This window comes from Prionailurus bengalensis, chromosome A2 (genome assembly GCF_016509475.1).
Source record: "Prionailurus bengalensis isolate Pbe53 chromosome A2, Fcat_Pben_1.1_paternal_pri, whole genome shotgun sequence".
Classification (NCBI taxonomy): domain Eukaryota; kingdom Metazoa; phylum Chordata; class Mammalia; order Carnivora; family Felidae; genus Prionailurus; species Prionailurus bengalensis.
This window is the reverse complement of record NC_057348.1, coordinates 16,304,081-16,320,564: the sequence shown is the minus strand read 5'-3', so window position 1 is coordinate 16,320,564 and position 16,484 is coordinate 16,304,081. Positions and strand designations below refer to the sequence as shown.

General features: G+C 49.3%; 1 protein-coding gene across 1 annotated transcript; it reads right to left on the bottom strand.

Moving 5' to 3' along the window:
* Nucleotides 1-1,335: 1,335 nt before the first annotated feature.
* TDGF1 (teratocarcinoma-derived growth factor 1) lies at nt 1,336-5,236 on the bottom strand. The gene is made up of 6 exons (XM_043585934.1): nt 5,202-5,236; nt 4,138-4,196; nt 3,918-4,055; nt 3,172-3,286; nt 2,964-3,073; nt 1,336-1,807 (listed from the first exon to the last, which is right to left on the bottom strand). The coding sequence occupies exons 1-6, from the start codon at nt 5,234-5,236 to the stop codon at nt 1,692-1,694; spliced, it is 573 nt and encodes a 190-aa protein (XP_043441869.1). The 3' UTR covers nt 1,336-1,691.
* Between the last annotated feature and the right edge of the window lie 11,248 nt (nt 5,237-16,484).

Sequence of the window (16,484 nt, the reverse complement as noted above, 5' to 3'; positions counted from 1 at the left end):
CCGGACCCCACCATCACCCCAAACCCCCTCAGTGGGAACGGTTGCCTAGCAATGTGAAAGTACTGAAAAGTACCACTGAACTTTGTAGTTAATAACGGTTGAGATGCTAACTTTTATATTATGTATATTTAAAAAATATATATATTAAAAAATTATAAACAGATGATGTGGCTCAAATCGAGGTGGCATGTGATATCCCAGTTTGGAAAACACTGTCCCAGCCTCACCGGCGTGTGGTTACAGGTTATTTGCATGCAAATGGGAAGGCTTTTTCAATATTCTGAAGTTGCCTTTTTTTTTTTTTTTAATTTCCATTTCTGGGCAAAAACGCTCTAGTAAACAAACAGGCACAAAGCGAAGAATTGTGACATTTGAGAATTTCTGTATTAGTGCTCTGCTTTAGCTTCTTACTTCTAACACTGGTGTAGGGACTAGCCCAGGTGCAGACTGGGACACTGGGTCCCATAGCCAGTGCGGGGCTAGAATATACTTCCACACCGGGCAGCCCACCCCCATGCTGAGGTCTCTGGGGTGCCCCTCACTGCTTCCTGCTGACCCTACATCATCTTCTAGCCATTGGATACTGCAAAAAAAAAAAAAAAATCCCACCCCTTTGGGATTTTGTATCTGCAAAGGCATTAAGGTGGAGAAGGAGTTGGGGACCAAGCGGTACCTAAATAGTGGAAGCAAATGTCCTTCACAGCACAGCACACACACCAAAGCCAGAGACAACACTGGGTCTGAGCCCTTGAGTGTGATGTAGTTAGTCTTGCCCCCCCCCCCACGAAAACAGACGGCGCACACCCTTGCTGTGGAAAACACAAAGGTGCGAGGGAAAAAACCCACCACCACAAAGAACCTGTCAGCACTGCCTAGAAATAAGCACACGTCACCTTCTGGTCCATAGATTTCCCATTTTTACTGGGCATACTCACACACACAATCTATTTTAAAAATGGATTTTACAACAAATAGTCACGACAAAATAGTTTTACCACCTGGTTTACAACGAAATACATGTATTGTGGACATTTTCTTTTTACAACAGTTAGAATACTTGCAAGGTGTGGAGAAAACATAATTTCTTCTTCTTTTAATGTTTATCTACTTTTGAGAGAGAGAGAGAGAGAGAGACAGAGCGCCAGCAGGGGAGGGGCAGAGAGAGAGGGAGACACAGAATTGGAAGCAGGCTCCAGGCTCTGAGCTGTCAGGACAGAGCCTGACGCGGGGCTTGAGCCCATGAATTGTGAGATCATGACCTGAACCAAAGTCAGACGCTTAACCGACTGAACCACCCAGGCGCCCCTAAAGGTGAGATGTTGGTTGATTTTGGTCAACTCTACTCCTCAGTTTAGCCCCAGTTCCACGATAGGAGTAGCTTTTAATAATCTGAAGATAGAATTCAATTGTTTAAAGGAAACAGGAAGCCCTTGGTAAAGAAACATGTGTCAAGAAACAGAACTTGGTCACAGTGTAGATATGGCTGACTTTTTTTTTTTACAGAAGTTTTTTGGAGAGGAGAAGGCAGAGGAAAGTAGTTGGGACTTTAAGAAAGTGTTACGGACCGTGATGAAAATCCATCCGCTGTTTCAAGGCAACTAACAAATGATCATCTTCCAGTTAGGACATTAGGGTGACGGCCTTTACAGGTTATGGGGTTTGCATGGAAATACCCCATATGCCGGTGCCTGTTAACGGTAACTTTGTATAGCAAGGCAGATGCCAGCTAGAGAGAAAGTGATGCCTGAAGACGGTGCTAATTCTGGAGTCCTGGAAACCAGGAAGTGCTCATCCATCACGTGGCCATCTGAAAGGTAAGGACACTTGGTCATTAAAGGAAATCCCTCCTGCAGTTGATCCTGCGCACATGGCATATCTACACCCGCCAAAAATCAGTTGGGACCCCACATTTGGCGAGTACAGGGCGCTCATGGGACCAACAGTACCGATTACGTGGAATTCAGACTCCCATCTTTCAACACAAGTTGACATGGGTCTCCCGTTAACTTGGTTTTCCCTGGACACATGCCCTCACACCTGGAAAAGTACCCCAGCCGGTGACAATGGCAGGGATGAAGCCGAACCTGGTTAGGCGCTGATGCTAAGGAGACAGCACGTTTTGGGTCCCAAGTTCCAGGAAGAAAATATGGTCTCCACCTACCCATGCTTACCTATCCTGGGCCTGACATCCAGGATGTAAATGGAAAAGCCACAATCCCCGCCTGGGTCAGGGGTCCCATCTTGTAATCAAGTGAAGCATTTGCCTTCATTTCATTTCTGGACTTGACCATTTGCAGTTTCTAACATCTACACGGTCAGAATACGGGAGGCCTCTGAACTTGGGTGCACCTAGAAATCTGGCTCAGGTCAGGGCGAGGAGAGAACGCTCTCGACTCTTGTTCTCCCCTGGGTCCCTGCCCTTCTTGTTATTGTTTTCCTCAAATCAATACAAGGTGACAAGGTTGAGACCATTCACCCGGGGGATCCACGCGGGGGCCTTGGAGGATCCATGAGCTTCTCAAGGAGCGAGAGGGAGGTCAAGCATCCGGTGGAATTCAAGGGCGTGAGGTGGAGTTGGGTGGGCACTGAATTGTCTGCTTGGGGCTTGCCTGGATCTCCCTGCCCAAATGGAGAGCATCTCTTGGTGTTTAAGAGGCCAAGCGTTTGCTTGTTTACTTTTCGCAGAAGTCCACATACGATAAAATGTCAAACAGGCTTGAAATAACATGTCAATGGCTTGAAATAACTGTCTCCACCTCGAAGGCGACGTTTCTGAGGCAGTGAATTTAAAATAAATAGAAAGGACGTGCACGTGCCCACCCCATCTGGGGTCCTCGGTGCTTTCACAAGCACAATCTGGCTGCCAGGGTCTGGCAAGCCATGAGCTAAGAGGAGAGACCCCGTTAACCCAGTGGCCACAGGCACCTAACTTGAAAGCGCGAAAGAGGGGACTATCCGCTTACCACACCCGGGTAGAAATGTCTGAGGAAAGCAGTGAAGCCGGCCGTGCCAGCACTTACAAATGGAACATCGCCTGGGCAGCCAGGCGCCATGGGGTACAGACTCACAGTTCCTGAAAAGGAACAGACAAGGTGACGCATATGGGTTTTCACCCTCACCTCTTTCCCCCTCCATCCACCCCCCCAGCCCCTGCCTTAATGGCTTGCTTACTCTTTGCGTGAATCGTGCTCACAGTTCCGGCCATAGAAGGAGGGGGGGCAGGCACAGAAGGACCCCAGCATGCAGGTTCCCCCGTTCAGACAGCAGGTTCTGTTCAGCTCCTTACCTGAAATGGAAGAAGAGGCAGCTGAGAGGGTGGGGGAACGGAAAAGCTGAGGTCCTGGAAAAGCAAAGGTTAATACAGTGCTGAAGGCTTGGTCTTCCCAGTGCTTGGCGAGGTCTAAATATTGTGAACCTTACAAAATAGGGCTCCGCTGTTTTCTTTTTTTTTAATTTATTTTTCAGAGAGACAGAGCACAAGTGGGGGAGGGGCAGAGAGAGAGGGAGACACAGAATCGGAAGCAGGCTCCAGGCGCTGAGCTGTCAGCCCAGAGCCCGACGCGGGGCTCGAACCCACAAACCGTGAGATCATGACCTGAGCTGAAGTCAGAGGCTTAACCGACTGAGCCACCCGGGCGCCCCAGGACTCTGCTTTTTTGATGTTGCTTTGCTATCGCGCCTCTGCTTTTTTTCATGCTCAGGCCAGGGGTGGTTCCCAGAGAAGCAGGGGGGAGACCGCGTCCCGGGGAGGTGAAATGCACACTGTTGGTCTGGCCTCCAGAGCCAAGTTCAGTCCAACCATCCACCTGGCTCCAGCATCAGGTGGCCACTCAGGAGAAAGAGCATCAGAAAGACAGGAAGCACGGGGGATCAGGACGGGGAGAGTGCGCTGTAGATCTAAGGCAGGTATGTCTTACTGTCCTGGATTCCTAGGGACGGCACCAACTGCAAAGATCGATGGCGAATTGCAGGCTCCTCCAGGGACCGAAGGCCGTTATCTCTCCAGACGGGGTCTCCCTGAGGGGGACGTGCAAGTTCACGGGGGTGGCCCAACCCTGAAGGACAAAATTAGCTCGGTGGGGGTCAGTATTTCAGGCCACGTGAGAATTGCTACCGATCAAAATAAAAGTCCCTCACCGGCTGCGGCGGCGAGTTCCGGTTCAAACGCTTTGGAAATGGCCACGATCAAAATCACACTGGGAGGAGGAAATCAAACATCCGTTGGCAAAACAAAGCAAATCAAGCTCTTCGAGTTAACACCTGGGCTTTCTCAACGCGAGGACAAGACCACAGACCACCAGGGAGAAAATGTAGAACTCCACCTTTGTTTTCCTTTCCTTTCTTTTTAAATGGCTAATTCATCAAACAGCAGAAAGAATGATGAGAATAAAAGCCGCCTAAAAGCCAGTTCCTTCCAATATGTATTATGCCTTCATAGGCTCTGTCCTCATATACACATAATTTTAAGTAGGCGAAAATCTCTTGGCTTCGATTTCACAAATGACGCCGTAACATTCTGTGCAATTGACGAATCACATCTCGCAAACGATTTCACTTAAACCAGTCACTTAGAAGACTTTAAGGTTAGGACAATCCCTTCCCCACCCCCATCGCTCTTCAGGGTTTTGCAAGTATCGAATCTGTCTGTGCCTTTCAACTTTTTTTTTTTTAATTTTTTTCAACGTTTTTATTTATTTTTGGGACAGAGAGAGACAGAGCATGAACGGGGGAGGGGCAGAGAGAGAGGGAGACACAGAATCGGAAACAGGCTCCAGGCTCCGAGCCATCAGCCCAGAGCCCGACGCGGGGCTCGAACTCACGGACCGCGAGATCGTGACCTGAGCTGAAGTCGGACGCTTAACCGACTGCGCCACCCAGGCGCCCCAGTGCCTTTCAACTTTTTAGAAGCAGATTTTTCATTTGGTTGTGACATTGAGCTTTTCTTACACAAGAGAGGAAAGCCCTGGTCATTTGATAGATGGCGCCATTACCCCCATTGGAAAAGTTCAAAGCCAACAGGCAACGCTGGATGGAACTCTTAAGTGTGAAGTTCCAGGTCTCTCGGGAAAAACAGCATCACCGCCGGCAGCCCTTTTGAGGTTCGCGCAGGATGAAGTCAAATGACAGAGAGGCACAGACCATTATCTCTGAAGCTGGTAAGCTCTAGCGGTCAAAAGTTCACATTCAAGATGGGTTCATACCTGCAAGAGAGGCGCTCCATGCTTCTGCGGTCCATAGCTCCTAACACGCTAGGGGGGACGATGTCAGCATGACTTTAATTCACAGCCGTTGCTAGAACGCCTAAAGGAAAACATGGATTTCCTGAAGCGAAAATGGGATTCTAGAAAGAAGGGTATCCCAGATGAGAATTACACTTTGCCCAGAAGTTCTTAGGAGAAGCAGGAACCAGGATGTCCGGGGAGACTGGGGGCTCATCGCCGAGCTCGGTCCTGAGGAATGCTTTGACCTCAGCCGGGGATCAGCCTTGCTGGGGCCTCTCCTTCCTCAACAACCACGCAGGGCGCCAGGGAGGGCCCTCAGGTGGGCTCGGAGGCGGAGACCCAAGCCCATTACCATGGAAACCTCCCGGGAGCTGAGGTAGGAGGCGGTGAAGCCCTGGGACAAAGAGAGAAAAGGTGGGGTCTTATAAAGCTGGTTAACTAGCCCTTAGGTCTTTATAATTAGTTGCCATTTAAAAACAACAGATTTACTCTTAAAAAAAAAAAACGAAAAACAAAAAAAACAACAAATCAATTATTCTGTCCAGTTGGTGATTCCAGATTGGAGGAGCGGTGGAAAGGGACTGCTTTAATCAGGAAACCCTCAACACCTCGGATGGGTCTCTCAAGGAGCTTGACATTTAATTGTCAGGTTTTACCTGAAACTTGCTTTCATCTTTGTTTTCCCCAAAAAAGGTGTGTTGAGCCCAGTGCTTGGCCTTGGGTGTACTTAGGCGGCCCGGTTGGGCGTGTCTCCGCCAGCGGGAGGAGAAAGGCGGGGAAACTCTCAAAGGGGAAGTTCAGGGTCGCCAGGGGTCCCTGGCGGCTCCCGACCTCCTGCGGGGAAGCGTAAATTCCAGGCGGCTCAAATTGGGGGTGGAGTCTCCTCCGGGCTCCCCATGACACGGCAATTAACCCCCTACCCCGATTCCGCGTCCTGTGTTACCCCACCAGCCGTAATTTGGTGGCTCCTCAGAGCCCCAGACCCTGCGGCCGGAGAGGCGCGTCCCAGAGCCAGAGTCCCCACCTAACATCTCTGCTCCCCGGATGATGTCGTTTGTTACTAAACACATACAAAGTCATGGGTAGTTTCCAACTACCCTTTAATTCTCATTTCCAAAGGAAAAGCCTGCTGTTTGCCTAACGTTGCGAGCACACAGGTGGGAGGCTTTTCTGTGCTTCTGTTTTCACCCTTCTCTGTCCACTGAGTTCACACTTCGGCAGGAGTGGGCAGCATCGGGGCCATTTCAGCATCAGTGTCCCCTGTGCGCGCAGGCCATGGCACAGGTGCTGAGAGGCGCCCTTGTTTGCTTCCACACCTGCGTCTTGGGGGAATTACATTTGACATATATATATATATATTTTTTTACAGGGTGGGAGGGCCCCACCGGAGCAATGGTTGGGTGCAGCCCAGTCACCTGAGGGGCTATTCAGTTCTCTCTGAGCTTCAGCTCGAGGTGTGGCCTTTTGACTTGTTAAATGCTTCGGGGGACACGCTGAGTTTCCCTGAGGACGGGGGTCTCAGCTTAAAGCTCTGGGAGCTGGATGTCGGGGGAGGGCAGCGGTGAGGAGAATGCTAATCACCCAACCCCAGGAACTGCCAGGAAGCAAAGAAAGTACAGACAGGCACACCTCCTGTTTTCACGCTTCGCTTCAGGGCGCTTTGCAGACACTACCTTTTTTTTTTTTTTTTTTTTTTTTTTTTTAAACAAATTGAAGGTGTTCGGCGACCCTGATTTGGCCAGTGGTTCTCCCCACCCCCCCCCCCATCCGTCTTTCTCCCTCGCCTCGGGCCTCCCTGTTCCCTGAGACACAATATTGACTTCAGGCCAGTGGATAACCCTACCATGGGCTCTGAGTGTTCAAGGGAAGGGAAGAGTCCCGTGTCTTTCCCTTCAAATCAAAAGCTTAGCGAAGAAGGCGCGTCCAAAGCCGACATAGGCTGAGAGCTAAGCCTCCTTTGCCCAACAGTTAGCCAAGCTGTGACTGCGACGGGAAAAAGGAAAAGTTCTGGAAGGAAAATGAAAGGTGCCCCTCCAGGGGACACATGGATGATACGAAAGCTGATAGGGAGAAAGCTTTTCCAGCCAGGAAATGCCTGGCCCTGGAATTGCCTGCTTAAAGGGTGGGCACTTCAAATCATCTCCCAGGAAGGTTGCACCAGTCTCCTCTCCCCCGCCCACCTAGGCTCCCTTCCCCTTTGTCCTCGCCAGCTGGCTGCAGAAAGCACCTTAATTTGTACCAATTCTGTGTCCGAAAATAGTATCTCGTGGTTTGCATTCACATCGTCTCCGGGTTTTATTGGATGTTGTGTTTCTTTCTCTACGAGCTGCCAGGTAGTTCTTAGAACGAACTTGAACTGACTTCTTTCTTGCCATTTGCTCCGGGAAGCCCTTTCCTGAGGACAGTCCTCCCTTCCCTGGCTTCCGGTTAGGCCGGAGCCCCGACCCGGCGCCCGCTGCTGGAGTTGACCTCGTCTTAGCCACACTGTATTGTGAGCTGCTTATTTTCAGGTCTTTCACCGACCCGTCCCCCAGTGCCTTGTTCCCCAGACGAGGAGGTCCAGAGACCTGGTCAGCCCAGCATCGCAGCTTCCCCGGCCTCTTGTGCAGCGTGACCTTGGGCTGCCTTCCCTCCGGCTAATTTCATTCCGTCTGCCCCATCCCCGGGTGACAGAAATACGTCTCAGCCGTCGCTTCGGGAGGGGGTGGGGTGGGGCGAGGGCAAGGTCTTTGAGAGGCACCGCAGGAGGACAACTTGCTTGCCTCATCTCGAGCCGGGAAGTCCAACAAAGCATGCCCCTCCCCCCGACAGTGAAGGGAAGAAAAGGAAATCCTAAGTGCTCCACACTCTGCTGATTCCGGGCAACTTATTCGGGACAGCTGACTGTATATAAGACAAGATTATCTCGACGCGCTTACCGGAAGTCTGATTTAGGCTTTTAGCCATGTCTATGGTTTAGAATGCTTTCCCACCAAAACTGCTCTCCTGCCAATCAAATTCAACAAATATTGACTGACTGGCTACTGTGTGCTGAGCGCAGTGGGGGAGACAGAGATCTCCGGCACCCTAATCACCGGCTCCTTCCGTCATAAGACGAGCCCAGAAATCTACGCCAAGTGCCATTTTAGTTTCCAAAAAAAAAAAAAAAAAAAATGCTGATGGAGAGGGAACACCGACCGAGTCATGGCTCCAGCAGAGCGGTGGGGGGTCACAAGACCTGGAGAATCTCATTTCAAAGCGCTTCTTAAGTGGATTTTGGATTTGATTGCATCCGGGCATTCTTCACAGCTCTGAATGGTTTTGAAATGGATTAAAAGCAAGTGGAAGTTGAAGGCCGAAATGCAAATCCCAAGTCAAATCAGAAATGGATTAAAGTGAGCTTTCCCCTATGCAAACGACCCTGGGCACTCTGAAGCGTGCCCAGCTCTGGAAACCGTCCGAGCCAGGCTGGACTTCTGACCTACGGTAATTGTGATCCATAATCAGTGGAAGTTGTGTTAACCCAGTAAGTTTGTGAGAATTTCTTACACAGCAATATAGAAGGAATGCAAACACTTTCAGACTTTTTTAAATTGACGTATATCATGCATTCATAAACATGTACAAAAAAACAAGGGTTATAGGTAATAAATGATTCCAAAGTGCCACATAACTACTACCTAGGTCAAGAATAAGACTATTGTTTGGGGCGCCTGGGTGGCTCAGTCGGATAAGCGTCCAACTTAAGTCCAACTTCGGCTCAGGTCATGATCTCACGGTTCATAGGTTCGAGCCCCGCGTTGGGCTCTGTGCTGACAGCTCAGAGCCTGGAGTCGGCTTCAGATTCTGTGTCTACCCTTCCCCCTCTCGCACTCTGTCTCTGTCTCTCTCAAAAATAAACATTAAGAAATTTTTAAAAAAATAATAAGAATATTACTAGAACCCCAGAAATCCACTTCCCAGTTCCTGAAAGCCGACTACTTTTCTCATTCCTAATCCCAAAGATTGGTTTCTCCAGGGTTTGGAACTTTATGTGATCATAAGTGAGTATGTATGTCTGCTTCTCTCTGCTCAACATCATGCAGGTGAGATCCGTCCATGCTGGGTGTAGAACTTCGCTCATATTCATTCCTGTATAATATCCATTGCACTGAATCTGCACAAGGACTCAACACCGCTTATTGAAAAGATCATTCTTACATTTCCGCTCTACAATGCCATTTTCTTTTTTAAAGTTTTATTTATTTTTGAGAGAGAAAGAGCGTGAGCCGGAGAGGGGTGGAGAGAGAGGGAGACAGAATCCGAAGCAGGCTCCAGGCTCTGAGCTGTTACAGCACAGAGCCGGTTGTGGGGCTCGAACCCATGGACCGTGAGATCATGACCTGAGCTGAAGTTGGACGCTTAACCGACTAAGCCACCCAGAGGCCCCTCTACAATGTTGTTTTCATCAGGAATCATTTGTTCACATGTTGTGAGGTTTCTGTTTGTTTGTTTGCTTGTTTTTTAATGTCTGATTCTGTTGCCTTATTCTGTTTGGTTAGTCTCTGTCTCTTCTTGTAGAATACACACACACACACACACACACACAATATATTATTCACCAATAACGTGATTCTACATGTAGACAACCCAAAATAATCTAGAGATGAACTGTGGGGCTTGATAAGTGTTCTGAGCATAATGAGTTGTCCCAAAATGTATTTGTCGAAGTCCTAACCCGTACTGACTCAGAAATGAGTGTTGGAAACAGGGCCTTTGGTGAGACGGTTAAGGTAAAGTGATCTCACATGAATGGGCCTTAACCCAGTATGACTGGTGTCCTTATAAGAAGAGGAGGTTAGGGCAGAGGTGTGTGCACACACAGAGGGAGGATCCCGCGAGCACCCGGGGAGAAGATGCCCATCTGCAAGCCAAGAAGAGAAGCCTCAGAAGAAACCAGACCTGCCGACGCCTTGATCTTGGACCTCTAGCCTCCAGCACTGTGAGAAAACACCTATCTGTTGTTCAAGGCACTCAGTCTGTGGTATTTGCTATGGCAGCCTTAGCAAACTTACATAAGTAGATTTCACAACGGTATCGGATACAAGGTCAACAATGAGAAGTCTGCCACCTGGAACAGGGCCACCCCTCAACCATGCTGGCAACTTGACCTTGGACTTCCAGCTTCCAGAGCTGTGAGAAATGGATTTCTGCTGTGTATACGCCACCCCGTCTACAGTGCTTTATTACAGCAGCCTGAACAGACGGAGACCATATGTGAACAGACACACTGACGATAAATCTGACAGCGTAAGGCCACAAGGGGACTTAATCGGAAAGACAGCACAGGACACCAAGCAGACTAGCTGGTCCGGAACTGGGTCCTTCAGGCTAGAACAAGGCTATGGTGAATTCAAGATTTTAATAATAGGGGGAGAAAAGGGCATTTTTCCCATCTCGGTTTCTGAATATGTATTTTACCTTTTTCCTTATCCACTCATGAAAATCACCAGATCTCAAGTCCATTGTCTTATCCAGCCTCTAGATAAGCCATTCAGGTGTTCCTGAGCGGATCCCACCCCCACCCCCCGCCTCCCCCCGGCTCTATACAGGCTCAGGTGTAGTTGGATCAAGATTGGCCATTGACGTGGACCTTGTTTATGAAGGAGTATTTGCAGATGTTCTTTTCGTCCATGTTCTAGGTCACGCTGTGCCAGACTGATGCCAACACCCAAGGCCATGCTTCTTGGAGTTTCTCAACAAATATGTTTAATGCCGGTGAAAGGAGGAAGGTGAGTGCATACATTTAACCTGCTTTGAAGAGGTTACTAAACTCCAGCTTCGTCATCCTGCATTATCCTCATAAAATTGGCATATGAACACCTGCCCCACAGAGATGCCCAACTACAGGCTTCTTATATTTTTAAGCTGTCTTTTATCTTATCTTTATCAGGTAAAACACCTACTATCAGGCCGCCTGGGTGGCTCAGCCGGTTAAGGGTTAAGCATCTGACTTGATTTAGGTTCAGGTCATGATGTCATAGTCGTGGGATTGAGCCCCATGTCGGGCTCTGCAGTGACAGTGCAGAGCCTGCTTGGGATTCTGTCTCTTCCTTTCTCTCTGGCCCTCCCCTGTTCGTGCTCTCTCTCTCTCTCTCTCTGCCTCCCCTCAAAATAAATAAATAAACATTAAGAAAAAAGATAAACACCTACTAGAGTTGCGGCATATGTAGGCACTTAACATATGTCACTGCCTTTCTATCTCTCTCTCCCTCCTGAGGCAGGTGGACCGATGGTCCCACATTCATTCACTCTTCACTCCTACTGTGTGCCAGGTAACGAGCGAGGCGTGATGCCTTTCAGGATTCAAACAAACGATGGTTTCCATCCTCAGGCCGTCACAGTCAAGAGGAAATGGACATGTAATTAAGCACGTTTCATCAACGTTAGGGAGTCCGTGTTAATGATGCTGCGGTGGCAGGAAGAAGTGAGGGGCCACTTTTCTAGGGGGCGGAGGAGTCGGACAGGGGAACAGGCACTTGCAGAGCGAAGGCACAGAAGCATGACGGCCTGGCTGAAGGAGGAAGCTGGAAGGGCAGGCGGAGCTGGAGAAGTGTGATGGGGGCCGGTGACGGTGATGTTAGTGGCAGGGGGAGGCCAGCAGGGGGAGGGTCCCAGAGACCGGGTACCCCATGAATTCTGCCTTTCGATGTAGCACTATGAAGAATCAAGCAGGAGAGTGACCTGAGCTGGTCTGCGTGTTTAGGGGGGTCTCTTAGGCTTCAGGGGGACCTAAGGCTGGTAACAGAAGTTCTTCCAGGTGACTGTTGCAATAGAGCAGCCGGGGAATGCAGAGGCCTCGAGTGATGCTCAGCTGTGCGCCTGGAGAAGTGGCAGATATGGATGAGGGCGAGAAGGTGGGGTCTGCAGGGTCTGCTGGGATTCGATGGGGTCGGGGAGGGAGTGGTCATGCATTTTAAGGGCAATGTGCAGTTTCTAGTTTCCTAAGCGCATAGGAAAGAGAGATTCAGGGCATCTGAGTGGCTCAGTCAGTTAAGCGTCCGACTCTTGATTTCAGCTCAGGTCACGATCTCATGGTTTGTGAGTTCGAGCCTCGCATCGGGCTCCATGCTCACAATGCAGAGACTGCTTGGGCTTCTCTCTCTCTCTCTCTCTCTCTCTCTGCCCCTCCCCTGCTCTCTCTCCCAAATATAAATAAATAACCTTAAGAAAAAAAGAAAAAAGAGATTTGTGTATAAAATAAGCACAAATAAGCACAAACAGGCTTCTGGACACCATACAGTATGTCAGAAAGGTCACTGGCGTTGTGCATCACAGGCCTGAGACTGGGGTCCGTGTCCACCTGAGAACAGGGAATCCTTGGGCCTCGGAGCTTGGTCAGTGAAATGAATGGAGTAGTGCTTCTCTGCCAGTGTCTCGTGGCCAGCATGTGACCAGAGAACAGAAAACGCTGAATGTCATTTCTGCCACGTTAAGGACATTTTATCTCCTGTTTTGTTTTTGGTATTTTCCAAGGTTAGATATGTTACAAAGCACCTAGAACTGTGCCTGGCCTATAGTAGGCACCCAAAGAGTGTGAGCAATTATTTGTGTGTGTTTTGTCATTTTGTCTTGCCTTTGTGTGTTTCCTCTTTTTTTTAAAACATTTATTTATTTTTGAGACAGAGAGAGACAGAGCATGAACGGGGGAGGGTCAGAGAGAGAGGGAGACACAGAATCTGAAACAGGCTCCAGGCTCAGAGCGGTCAGCACAGAGCCTGACGCGGGGCTCGAACTCACGGACCGCGAGGTCATGACCTGAGCTGAAGTCGGCCGCTTAACCGACCGAGCCACCCAGGCGCCCCTGGCGTTCTTGATAATTACAGATTGGCTGAGTGGGAACCACCAAAGCATCCCTGAGTTTCTAGAGAGCCGATGCATTGGCAAAGTTCTCCTCCAGGGGGCGCTGGTCAGCAACACTGACTGCCGGTGGACCACAGGGCTGTTTGTTCTCGTCCGACTTACAGATGACAGATGACGCGACTCCCTGCGGTGGACCTGGCACAGATCTGAGTTCTGGCCTCTTGCCGTTGAATAATTGTATTTGTGAAGAGGTTTGGCCTCCTCCCAGAGGAACACTAACCCCGTGAAAGTCTTCGAGAGGGTGCCGCTTTCCGATCCCGGGTTCTCAGCGCTCTCTGTGGCCCATGCTGGTGGTGAGGGGAGCGGCCGTCAGGATGGCCCGCTGGGGTCACCCGGGTCTAGGCTCTGTTCTTTGGGGCATGCAGCCCAATAGAAATGCCACGCCAGCCTCACGTGGGATTTTCACTTTTCTGGCTAGCCACCTCGGCAAAGTGCAGAGAATCGGGTAAAATTAACTTTCATAGGGAGCCTGGGTGGCTCAGTCGGTTGAGCATCCGACTCTTGATTTCAGCTCAAGCCATGCTCTCATGTTTCGTGAGATCGAGCCCCACTGTCAGCGCAGAGCCGGCTTGGGACTCTCTCTCTCCCCCTCTCTTTCTGCCCCTCCCTCCCTCGCTCGTTCTCTCTCTCTCTCTGTCTCTCTCTCTCTCTGTCTCTCAAAATAAATAAATACACATTAAAAAAAAATTATCTTCCATAATATATTTTAATTTAGCCCAATTGATCCCAGAGAGTAGCATTTGATCACGTAGTTAGTATGATTCACTATAAGACGAGGGCCAGGGAAGCCTTCCTCAGCCCGGGGCGCCGTGCTTGAGGCTTCTAGGGCCGGGGCAGGTGAATTGGGCCCTCACCGCGCGCCCCTACGTCAGTGGGAAGCATTTTGCAACGGTCGCCGAAGTAGAATGAAACAGTTTATAGCATTTGGGGTTTTTCATCCTTCTGTCATTGTGTCACGAAACGGGAATGACAGGCTTGTGTCACCAGAGGTTTCCTTGGAAGAAGGCTTCGCGGTACGTGTGACTCAGTGTCCCCACAGAATGGAGGTGAGGAATGGAGTTGGTCCCTGGGGGTGCCTGGGTGTGCTTGCGTGTGGGACCCCCTCACACACGAGGCAGAGACGCTGAAGCTGCGGTCTGTGGACGTCGTGAGAGGCTCCCAGGCCCCCGGGGGCTGAACTGCACGAACAAGCGTCTGGCGGCTCCGTTGGTTGAGCGTCTGACATCGGCTCAGGTCATAATCTCTTGGTTCATGGGTTCAAGCCCCGGGTCAGGCTCTGTGCTGACAGCTCAGAGCCTGGAGCCTGCTTCGGATTCTGTGTGTGTGTCTCTCTCTCTGCCCCTCCCCCGCTCATGCTCTGTCTCTGTCTCAAAAATAAATAAAAGACATTTAAAAAAACCAAAACAAAGACCATGCGAGAGTCAGGGACTCAGGGGGACACTGGCGGGTGAAGACCACAGGCCACGGTCTTACGTGCTGCCCCCGGGAAGCTCAGAAGCTGGAAATGCTTTCTGGACACAGCCGAGAGATGCGGCCATCTGCACACGGTGAGTGCAATACGATAATAACAATTCCTTGTATTAACAGAAGTGCATTTTGTGCTTTAAAATACTTCCTGATTCATATCGCTACCTGTGAATGAGAGGCTCTGTGGAACATGCTGGAATATGGACCACTGGACCTCACCCCAGACTTACTGAGTCAGAACCTCCCAGCGGGGAGGGGTCCACCCAGGCCAAGCCCCCAAGGAGCCAGTCCCAGGTACCACTGCACCAGACTGTGCTAATTCCACGTCCTTACGGCCACTTGTGGTGTGGTCCTCCCAGACCAGCAGCTTTGGCATCGCCTGCGGCTTATTAGAGAGACGGACTCTCGGCCCCTCTCTGGCCTCCTGCGTCAGACTCTGCGTTTCGGTAACATCCTAGGTGGTTTGGGTGGAGGGTTGCCAGATAAAATACAGGACACCCAGTCATATTTAAATATCAGATACACCACAAATACTTTCTAAGTATGACTCATGCAACATTAGAAACATACTCATATTAAAAAATGACTTGTGGTTTGTCCAAAATTCAAACGTAACTTGAAAGTATTTTTATTTGCTAAATTCCTGAGTCCTAGTTGGGTGCACATTATAGACGAAGGAGCCTGGGCTAAACAGTGGCCTGCTTCTCTAACCCTGGCATCATAAAGGAAGCCCATTGTATTTGAATGTGTTTGGGGGTGGGGGCAATATTTTCCCCTTTAAATATGGTCGAGCTTTTGAATATGTAGCCCTCTTATAAATTGAAAAAGTATTTAAGCAGTGTTTGAACTGCAACTACCTTTTTCAATTTATATTCTTTGGTTCAGAATATCGTAAACAAAACAAAAAACCAAATGAAACCATTACTAAATAGGTAACTTACATTACGTATCAAAGGAGAAAGATACCGTACAAATTCTAAGTAATGAGAAGCTCATCCAACACGTGATTGGTATGATTTAATATTGTCGCAAGGATTTGGGGCACCTGGGTGGCTCAGTTGGTTAAGCGTCTGACTTTGGCTCGGGTCATGATCTCGTGGTTTGCGGGTTCCAGCCCTGAACTGGGTTCTCTGCTGTCAGCCCAGAGCCCACTTTAGATCCTCTGTCTCCCTCTCTCTCTGGCCCTCCCTTGTTCACCTGCTCTCTCTCTCAAAAATAAATAAAACATTAAAAAAGTATATTGTTGCAAAGATTTATCTGATTCTCATCAACTTGGTATACAATTTAAAAGGATAATTTATTGGGGCACCTGGGTGGCTCAGTTAACCGTCTGACTTTGGCTCAGGTCATGATCTCAGAGTTCTTAGGTTTGAGCCTCGAGACGGACTCTGCTGACAGCTCAGAGCCTGGAACCTGCTTGGGATTCTGTGTCTCCCTCTCTCTCTGCCCCTCCCCCACTCTCTCTCTCTCTCTCTCTCTCTCTCTCTCTCAAAAATAACCAATAAAAACATTTTTAATGATAATTTATTAAGATTTTTTTTGCCTAGTAAAATAAAAAAAACTTAAAATATTTTAATTCCAATATAGGTAACGTGGTGTTATATTAGTTTCAGATGTGCAATATAGTGATTCAACAATTCTCTACACCATTACTCAGTGCTCATTATAAGTGTACTCTTTTTTTTTTAAATTTTTAAATGTTTATTTATTTTGAGAGAGAGAGAGCACAAGTGGGGTAGGGGCAGAGAGGGAGGGAGACGCAGAATCCGAAGCAGGCTTCAGGCTCTGAGCTGTCAGCACAGAGCCCGACGCGGGGCTCAAACTCACAAACCGCGAGATCATGACCTGAACCAAAGTCCGACGCTCAACCGACTGAGCCACCCAGACGTCCCATAAGTGTCCTCATAATCCCTA